This window comes from Nelumbo lutea, chromosome 1 (assembly GCF_056320005.1).
Source record: "Nelumbo lutea isolate HS-2025 chromosome 1, American lotus-T2T, whole genome shotgun sequence".
Taxonomy (NCBI): domain Eukaryota; kingdom Viridiplantae; phylum Streptophyta; class Magnoliopsida; order Proteales; family Nelumbonaceae; genus Nelumbo; species Nelumbo lutea.
The window spans coordinates 44,630,905-44,640,784 of NC_142684.1; the positions used below are offsets into that span (position 1 = coordinate 44,630,905).

Sequence of the window (9,880 nt, forward strand, 5' to 3'; positions counted from 1 at the left end):
CCCTAAACCAATTAGGGTTATGCTGAGCTGGGATAAAATAAGAGAAAGGGAAAGCAAAATTAAAGAATAAAGTTAGGCTCAGAATCAATCTTTTTAGAACACAAGGTGTACTCAGAATCAATCCTTTTAGAACACAAGGTGTCACTTCCCTTGTATCTGGCTCAGAATCAAGCTTTTTAGAACACAAGGTGTACTCAGAATCAATCTTTTTAGAACACAAGGTGTTACTTCCCTTGTTTCTGAACCTTGCTCACCCACCTAAGACAATCCATAAGCCAAGGACAGTCACGTTTTCAACAAGGGGAGGCAGCCAAATAAAGTGAGCCCTCCCTCCCTCGTGCCCCTGTTTTCAATAATAGTTGCTTCCCTTTGAAAATTCTTTCCTTCACACATTGAAGAACATCAATCCTTGTGGTGGTCCACAAAACATCAGTGGAGAAATTGGAGAATCACCTTTCTTAGGAAAAGTGATGAAAAAAGCAAGTATTATTAAGTAGGACAATGACAATTGATGAATGAAAAGAGAAAGGTGGAGACTGCACAGGGGAGAGGACTCTTTATACAGAGGTAGATGAACCAAGAGCTTCATTACTAATAACAATGAAAACGACTCCTTGGACTTGTAACTTTGCCATCAACAACACTTCCGTTTGGGTGTCACTTTAGTGCTGGTTAAACTCACAAACCCCATTAGGAAACCTATGCCACTTGTCTCTCTGCAACAGACTCCTTGGCTTGGAGAAAATCCATTCACAGTTTCAATAGAGGAGGATTCTTCACTAACAGAGAACCAGGTACACCAAGTTCTGACGGAGGCAACATAATTAGATCAATATGGAATTAGGGTTCAGTTGGGATTATCCAGTTAAACATAAAAGTGGCCAGGTTAACCGGTTCAATTTTCAGGAAGCCAGAGAAGGAAGACAAATCTCTCATTGTCCATAACCCATAAGACTAACCAATTGAAATCCAAATTCTATCATTCCTTGCAGTTGAGTTTGAGCCCACACTGCTTCTGTCAGTGATACAAGACAGAAGGGGGAGATGATTGATGTATTGTCATCTATGATTCCTAACAAAATACAAACTAGAGGAAAGGGCAATTTAAAGAAAAAAAAATAAAAAACAAAACAAAAGGAGGAAATTGAGAGTGCAAAGTTGATTTCCAATAGCTAAAAGAAACTCTTAGTCATCTATCTGTAGTAATGGAAAACATACACACATCTGAAGCAGTAAAACCCTTACACAAATAAGCAAAAATAACTCAAGGCTTTTAACCATTTGTGTATTCTAAAGAATCTAAAACTATAGCCAATATACACAGAATGAGGGGAAAGCAGAATCAACAGACGAATGCACTAAATGATCATGCTGCAAGAGGCTGCCGCCTGCCATCTGCACCATTCGTTCCATCATAGGGCTTTGTGGACTTGTCAGACTTCTTCTTCAAGACTACAATCCATGTAATAGCTTCCAACAGTAGAGCAATTGCACCCAACACAATGAGAACAACTATGTAAGCTGTTTTCCACTTCTGAGCAGGGTCCAAAATGTGAAGACCTTTAAACACATTGGTGATGCCAAGTACAAGGATGGTGTAGCCAATTCCATGGTGGTAGATGTTCCAGTAGAAGCGGTACTTATGGTCCTTGTTGGGTCTCAGGAACAATGCAAACATCTACAAAATCCCAAATGATAGTGGAGTTATCAGACATGCTAAAATGAGACCCTGAACACAAAGAAAAAACATGTACTTTCCTCATTTTTCTCCATATTTGGAGAAAGAGTTGCAGTGACACATGGGAAGCTTAAAAACATTATCCAAGGTCAGAAAATTTGTTGTTTTAAATACATTCTTTGGTATGAAGCGTGGAGTCCACGTAACAGAGTAATAACCAAAAACCAAGTACCCTGAATAGTATACAACAGATTGGTATAATATCTAAAGAAATTTCAGAATCCAAGCCTGCTCAGTTCAACTAAATTCCTGACAAGATATAGGCTTGACCATTAAATTTACTCAACTAAATTGTTGGCTCCATGTTTTATGATTTCAACAGAAGAAAAATAGGAAATCCACTTAATAACAAGTACTAGGAAAAGAAAGGGATGAGATAACATGGATAAGTTCATCCATCTCTGTCTTCTAAATATGTATGAAGAAAAGAAATGAGTTTAACTAGGCAGGAGCAGTAAATTACAAGACACCAAATATGGCAACTTAACAACTAAATCAAGTAACAGAAAGAAGAATTTCACAAGATCAGAAACAATTGAAAATGGGGATCAATACCTGCAAGGTTGCGAAAGAGAAGAGAACAATCCCAAGATTCCGATGAGCAATGTATTGTATCCCTTTTGATTGGTTCCCCAGCTTAATACCAATAGCCCATCCAGCAACTCCAAGACCATAAGCAATGATCTGACAGGATACATGAAGGTAAAACCAGGCTGGATCTGCAGACTGGAATGTCCTGATGTACCTTGCAATGATGATACCAACAGGAAAGAGAATTCCCCAACTCACAGCATTCAGTATACCATGAACCTGAGAAGAAAGAAAACCAAATACTTCATCATGATCTAAAAACATCCAATCTGTAATTTAAGAAAACAAGATTTTTTCCCCTTCTTCCTAAAATTTGGCAGAGCGCCAGACATAGCATATACTTCACCATTTTTCAGAACACCAGGGAAAAATAAAATTGAAATTTCAAGAAGAATTAAGATTATTTGAAAAATTATAAACAATTTAAAGCTACAAAAATACTTCTTTTTTCTTCCTTTTGGGTTTTAAATTCCAAAATGAGAAGACTATAGTAAACACTATATAATCTTTACAACTGAAAATTACAAAATAAAACAAGAAAAGTAAAAGGGAAGGGAATTAGAAAATCAAACTTTTCATAGGTCTAGTTGAAATTGATAACCGCTCAAGTACCCCCTTTTAATACCAAAATCCTTTTCTAACTTCAACTCATTACTGCAAAAAATTTAATAAAATGAAGAGAACACATAGAATTTGAACTCTCTCTAACCTTTTCGGCTTAATCGCAACCCCAATTGGCCTTTCAACTCTAAACAGAAAATTAAAATCACAATCCAAGTCCAAGTTCTTTGCATCAGGGAATAAAAAATTTCCCACTTCCGTATTAAATTCTCTTTCCACAATCAACCAATTTGCACCAAGAAGATAAAAATAAAATTAACAGAACTGATGAAAATTTGAATTCTAGCGCTGCAAGTCTCTTCTCAGGCTAAATTACAAAATTAAATAAATACCCATGAAAAAATAAATTCAATAATAAGAATAAAAACAAACTAAGGAATTTCAAAACAGAAATTCAAACTCACATTTCTCTTGGTGAGCTTAGAATCCCCTCCCGAGCTGGTACTGCTGGTCCCTGCCATCAAATCAAGCGTACCCTTGGAGTTCAAATTCTCGGCCTTGAAAGCATGAGCAGCCGGCATCCCACCCGACAAAGAAGCCCCAACTTGCCAAACCTGGTTCAGAGTTGTCATGTTCTTCGGCAACGCAAACGTAGCGAAGATCCTCATCACCCCGTCAGAATACTCACCCGTCACGCCCCACAGATCGAACGAGATCTTCGTCTTCTCGATCGATTGGTACGATCGCACGTCGTATTGGTCAACCACCACCGACCCATTTGCCTGGTAGGCAATCAACGCCTGACTTCCAGCCATCCCAGTACTCTTTGGGTTTATCGCCCACGAAACCCATCCTTCCGGTTGCGCCGGAGGAGCGACGAACGCAATTTTCAGAGACGAATTAGAGGAGTCGTAGGTCCAGTGGAGGTAGGAGCTGAGGTGGGGCAGGTCATTGCAGTTCTGGAAGAGCCTGTTACTCGTGAAAGTCTGAGACGAGCAGGTGAGAGAATGTGAAGAGTGGATTTGCAGAAGAAGAACCAACAAACCCAGAATCACGGGGGACAGATACGAGGAAGACGCCATTGATGGAAAGATGGGAGGAATGGAGAACGGAGAGTGATATTTATGCAAAAATGCGTAGTAGAGGGTATGCTTCGTTTTATGACTGCTCCACAACCACACAGGTGGAACAGAGTATATTTATGTGGGGGAAGCGGCTTTTCAGTTGAGCAAACAGCTGAATTTTAGTGGAAGTTTTGGTGGATTTTAGTGGGAGAAGGTTTCTCTGCAGCTAAATTTGGCGGCATTCTGTAAAAATTAGGAATTGGTAAGACAGGAGATTTCAACTTTTATTTTTTTCATTTTTTTAGGGTAAAATACAAAAACCTCCCCTGAGTTTTCGACAATCTTATAAATCTCCCCTGTGTTTTGATATAAACAGAATTCTCCCCCAAAAACCCTAACGTAATACATTAATTTTCTTAAAATACCACATTTACCCTTAAAATGGTAACCAAATCAAACCAATCTCTTACCCTTATTTTTTCCACTTCTCTGTCTCAATTGAGCTAACCAATAGTAACTCATTTTTTTATCCTTTTGCTCTATTTTATTTATTTTTCACAGTTTCTTAATTTTCCATCTCCTTTATTCTTCTTCTCTCTCTTTCTTCTTCATTCTATTTCTTTCCTATTTTTTTTCTTTTCATTTTCTGAATTTTTTTTTCAGGTGATAGGCAAATAGGAACCACAGTCTAGAGACTTAGTGGAGATGCCTATTAAATGGTTCTAAGCAATTCCTTTTACTATTTAAGTAATTTAATAGCCATTTTTCAGAACTATTTAATCTACCCAAAAGGCTTCAACCTTACTGAATTCATCTTTATAATGCATTCATATGTTGTGTGTGACAGTACTCCAAGTGTTCAAAAAAATTCCTAACACGACCTCAAATCATAAAACGGAAAAAAAAAATCAAAGTTCTACCAAGTATTAAGTGCCAACCTATTTCTCTCAATCTTACCTAGATTGTTTTATTAAATTTTACATGAACAAAGTCAAAGACATTGCCTTCCACACGGATTGCTCCCCAAGAGCAAAAATCTTGACAAACTAGAGAAATCAAACATGGAATCTAAATTAAGATTATTGATTGCCTGTTAAAATCTTGTTGAAACCTACGTGAATGTTGTTAGTGAATTTGTGGAGATGTTTTTGTTTCAAAGAGAAGCTTGCTCTGTTCTTGTTGAACTTGATGTAGAAGTATACATCTCATAAAGAGGAGGATGATACTTGGTAGTATTTAAGGGTATTTTACTAAATTCTTCTTCTAAGTTAACGGGACCTTAATGAAAGTGAGGTATTTATAGCTTTTTCCAAAACTATAGGAGAGGATTCTCTTAAAATCAAAACATAGGGGAGGTTTATAAGATTGTCAAAAAAAACTCAGGGGAAGTTTTTATATTTTACCCTTTTTTAATCTGATGATCTCGTCTGGATTCACATAATCACATTTCACAATGGTGATTTGGTGATTGATTTTGGTAATTAATTATTAAGTAAAGAAAATGCGGGAGACTCCGAGAGAGAAGGAGCCGGGTCGGGATCGAGCATCCAAAATTACTTTCTTGTCCTTTTTCGGTTGAGGATGGAACGGAAAATAAGCGGTTAAGTGGGACCATTGGATTATGGGAGTAGGTAGATGAGATCGTGCTATTCAGGAATTTCGGAATTACTTTTTTTTTTTTAATTTCTGTAAACTTGTTAATTGTTATTAATAAATTGAAAAAAATCTAATAAAATTATAAAAGTTTAGACATGATTTTGAATACCGGACTGGATCAAACGGTTAAATCGATTGACTTAAAAATTCGTTTTACCCTAAAACTGTTTTTGAGCAAAAAACCATGGTTTTTAAAAACGAACCGGTGACCGAATCGGTCAGGGGTCCGGTTAGCGGTTCGAACGGTTGTCCTGTTCTGATAAAAAAATAAAAAAATTAAAAAAAAATTAAAAAATTGGAAAATGGTCAAAACCGTTCAAACAGTTAACTGACCGGTTCAGTGGTTTACATACTAAAATCAACAGTTTTGGGGGAAAAAGCGGTTTTGGAGGAAAATGGAACTGGTCAAGAGACTGGTTCCCGTTTTTCAGGTCCGACCGTCCGATCTGGAAAACAGTGCCAAAAACCATTGATTTGGTCAGCAATCCATTGACCGAGGTGGTTGAACCATTGACTCGAACAACAGTTATCAATCATTACTTATTTATTTATTTATTTTAATCAGAGCAGGTTGTCTGTTCAAATCAGATGGTTAGAGCATTTATGTAGTTCAAACGGTTTCATATCGGGTCCTATTTTTAAAACCTTGAGTTTAGGAAGTGGAGATCATGGTTTTTAAAAATGACCTGGAGACCGAACCGGTTAGGGGTCCGATTACTGGGTCGAACGGTCCGACAGTTCGAATTGAACGATCGACCCATTTTGACAAAAAATAAAAAAATAAAAAATGATCAAAACCATTTGAATGGTTCGAATAGTTAACTGCCCGGATCAACGTTTTTTGACCAAAATTAACAGTTTTGGAAAACACTGAAACCAATCACCTGACCAATTCCTGATTTTTCCAGTTCAACCGTCTAATCCGATCCAGTTTAGAAAACCATGGTGGAAATTCTCACCAGCAACAGGGATTTTTGCGCTAATATATGAGCGGCTAGGGAAATATAATTACATTTAACGCTAAAAAAAAATCAGAAATTGATAAAATTTGGTTCATAAGGCCATTAATTTTTTTTTTTTTTTATGGCTCCTTCGGACCTTCCCTTGTATTGCCACTTTAGCATCAGAAAATACAAAAAGCTCCCTCAACCTTTAACCAAGAGCAAAAGCCAAAGCTTTATATATTGCCATCAATTCTGCACAAAAAGGCTCATCGCAATTCCCAACGAACTACTTACAGCCATAAAAAATTCTTTGTTGTTATTATAGGTATAGAAACCATATGACCCACAAGGTACCAACATCGAGCCCAGATCTCCTCCCTGTAACAAAATTCTGTTCACGTCTATTCACATAACATCACAGTTTGGAGAATATCTTATCCTCCTTCCCAGTGAAGGGAGATAGACAAGTTGTGGATAAATGCGGGCAGTAGATCGGAAGTCACCAACATCACATTGAATTATAATTCCATCACACATCACGGCCCATATTCATATTGATATTGCTTAAAGACTGATTAGAAGTAAGCCCGCATTCATAATTCCATTCCTCAGAGATCAACAAGGCCCATGGGCTAGCAGATAAAACTGCCCTGGTGAAAGAGGCATGACTAAATGATTCATTTTCTTGGTTATATAAAACAAATTCATTATCCACATTAATGCCTTTTAACAATCAATTCCTTTTTACTATTTTGATTATTTTTAACATATCTTGGTCTAAAGAAACATGATTTGTACACCATTCATTTTCTAGAAATTGTTTTACTGTAATATTCCTCATAACCATTATGCCCAAAATTGATTCTCCCTCTCCTCTACCAAACACTTTTGTAATCATTTCCCTGTTCCAAACTCTTAAATCTTCTTGAATCAGGTCTTTTAACCATCAATTTATTACTCCTTTTTGTAGGTTCAATGGGAGTATATCTTTCATTCTCACAAATCCAAGGAATATTCCAAGAATCAAGGTTTGAATATTTTTCACTTGAACACCAACCTTGCTAAAAATATCTAAAAGAGGCTTGGCAATTCCTTTATGATGATGCACGACCTGGCAGCTTCTTACTCGCTGATGACTCGGATATCAAATTGGAGAATTCCTTGTTGGACGGTGACTCAAATGCTAAGTTGAATAAGGCCGGGTTAGGAGGTAGCTTGATGTCGAGCTAAGTTAATGGCAAACTATGTAGTTTTTTTGGAAGACCTGCAGGGAAACAGTATTACATTGCCCAAGTTGCTTTACCCGGAGTGGGCACTCCAATGCTTAAGTCAGCGAGTTGAAAGCTTTAGAGAATTAGAATGCTAGAAGATCAAAGTATGTGAGAGCTGAATCGCGCGTAACGGGTCCGAAATTCCTTGAAAGCTGCTCCCACTAAGTTCAGAGAGAATATCTCTATTAGTTACATGATCAACGCAGAGGGCTAAGGTCCATTCGATCAACTTTGATGCCTATGATGCGAGTAGGTGGGCTTAATAGTCGAGCACTGTTATCATTCGGTCTCGATAATGGGTTTAAGGAATAAGTCGGCGAGCACGTCTTGTAGGTTGTTACCTGTACCCAAGTTATCTCAGCCGGTCCTCGAAGGAGGTCGCTCATTACACTGAGGTCCCTTAGGTCGACCATGCCGAGGTACTATAGCTCGGCCTGGGATGAGGTGCTGTTAGCCATTTTACCGAGGTGATCTGCTTACTTGGTGTTGAGATGTCGTCTAGTTGTTCAGTGATGCCACGCGTCATGATGTCATTCGGAGGACTACATTACCCCTCATCAATTGCCCCCCATTCTTGAGTCAACGTTAGCTCAACGAAGGGAGTAGCTCATAGTCGCCTTTTTTAGTCTGGTAATTTATTTGGCTGGTCTATAAATCACTCGGCTTGCTTGCCCAACTCGGCTCAAAGACGGGCAAGGTTGTGGTGAGGTTTAAAATTTAAAATCTAGGTGGGCATACAAAATATAAAATTCAAATTAGCCTTCACGTAGTGCAGTTTGTCGACCGTTGATTCGCTAATAGGGTGTCTTAGTCGTCGATTTTCCTTGCTAGCAAACTATAAATAGGGGGTCCCCATTGAGGTCCCACTTGCACTGTTATGAGATTTTCATTGAGGGAAAGGGTGATCAATTGGAGGAGAGTTCCGCCGAGGTATTGCTGTTAGGTCGCTGGTTGAACCTTGCCTACTGCCGGTTTCTGTTTCCCGAAAAGCTAGTGAGTTCTTCTTTCATTCTGTAATCATGTCTTCAGGCGGTTCTAAAGGAAGGTCATTAAACTTTCCTTAGGTTAAGGAAAGGTCCTCAACACAAGATTGGCGAGACTCTCATGTCGGGACCTCGAAGTCTCAGTTGGAGCCAGATGTTACCCCATTTGGCCCCAGTGAGCTGAGCGGGGAACTCATAATAAATTTAATTTCTACGTTCCAAATTCCTACTGAGTTCAATAGCATCCAACCCGGCCTGGATCAATTCCCGTGGAACCACGGCAACGGCGAGGTTTGCGTCTTTGAGGAGGCATTGATCGCCATCCTCCATTTTCCTCTACACCCTTTCATTCCCAAGGTGCTTTTTTTTTTGGTGTCTCCTTGGGGTTGCTTCATCCCAACGCTATCCGAACCCTTATGGGAATGATTTCTCTGAGTTATCACTTAGATTTTCCTCTAGACATAGATATCTTTTTTAGGCTATGTAGCATAAAGAAGGACCCCAACGTGCCTTGTTGCTTTTATTTGCCTTTTCGTCATGGCTATAAGCTACTTGATGGATTTCCTTCTAAAGTTAAGAATTGGAAAAGTAGATATTTCTTTATTTCTTGGGAGGCTGGCTGGTCTATGGATACCATGTGGTCGTTGAAGTAGAGTTCGATGAAGAGCTGAGTCGTGAAGTTCAACGCCTCATGCATCAGTGGTTTCTAGTATAACAGTTTTTAGCTGAACCCATGCTCGTCCAGACCAGCCTGAGCCCCGTAGGTAGGTCGGGCGAATCACCCTTTGTATTTATTTTTGAAATTGATTTTTATCTCGAGTAATCTTTCTTTGTCTTTTTCAGAGATGGTGAGTATTGCTTCTCTTTTGGCGACGACGAAGAAGTTTTCAAGGAAGAAGAGGAGGGTGGTCGACCATGCGTCAATGGACGGTATGTCAACTAGTGCCGAGGTGAGATTTGCAGCGCACGTGCTTGAAGTGGTTGACCTCTAAAGAGGTGGCAACCTGATGTCCGTAGAGCCTGAACAAGCCACCACAGACACGGTCGCTTCCCCACTTCAAGTCGGCCAAGA

General features: G+C 38.9%; 1 protein-coding gene across 1 annotated transcript; it reads right to left on the bottom strand.

Moving 5' to 3' along the window:
* Positions 1-1,144: 1,144 nt before the first annotated feature.
* On the bottom strand, positions 1,145-4,223 carry LOC148874476 (cytochrome b561 and DOMON domain-containing protein At3g25290-like). The gene is made up of 3 exons (XM_088962172.1): positions 3,355-4,223; positions 2,294-2,548; positions 1,145-1,678 (listed from the first exon to the last, which is right to left on the bottom strand). The coding sequence occupies exons 1-3, from the start codon at positions 3,970-3,972 to the stop codon at positions 1,367-1,369; spliced, it is 1,185 nt and encodes a 394-aa protein (XP_088818298.1). The 5' UTR covers positions 3,973-4,223; the 3' UTR covers positions 1,145-1,366.
* Between the last annotated feature and the right edge of the window lie 5,657 nt (positions 4,224-9,880).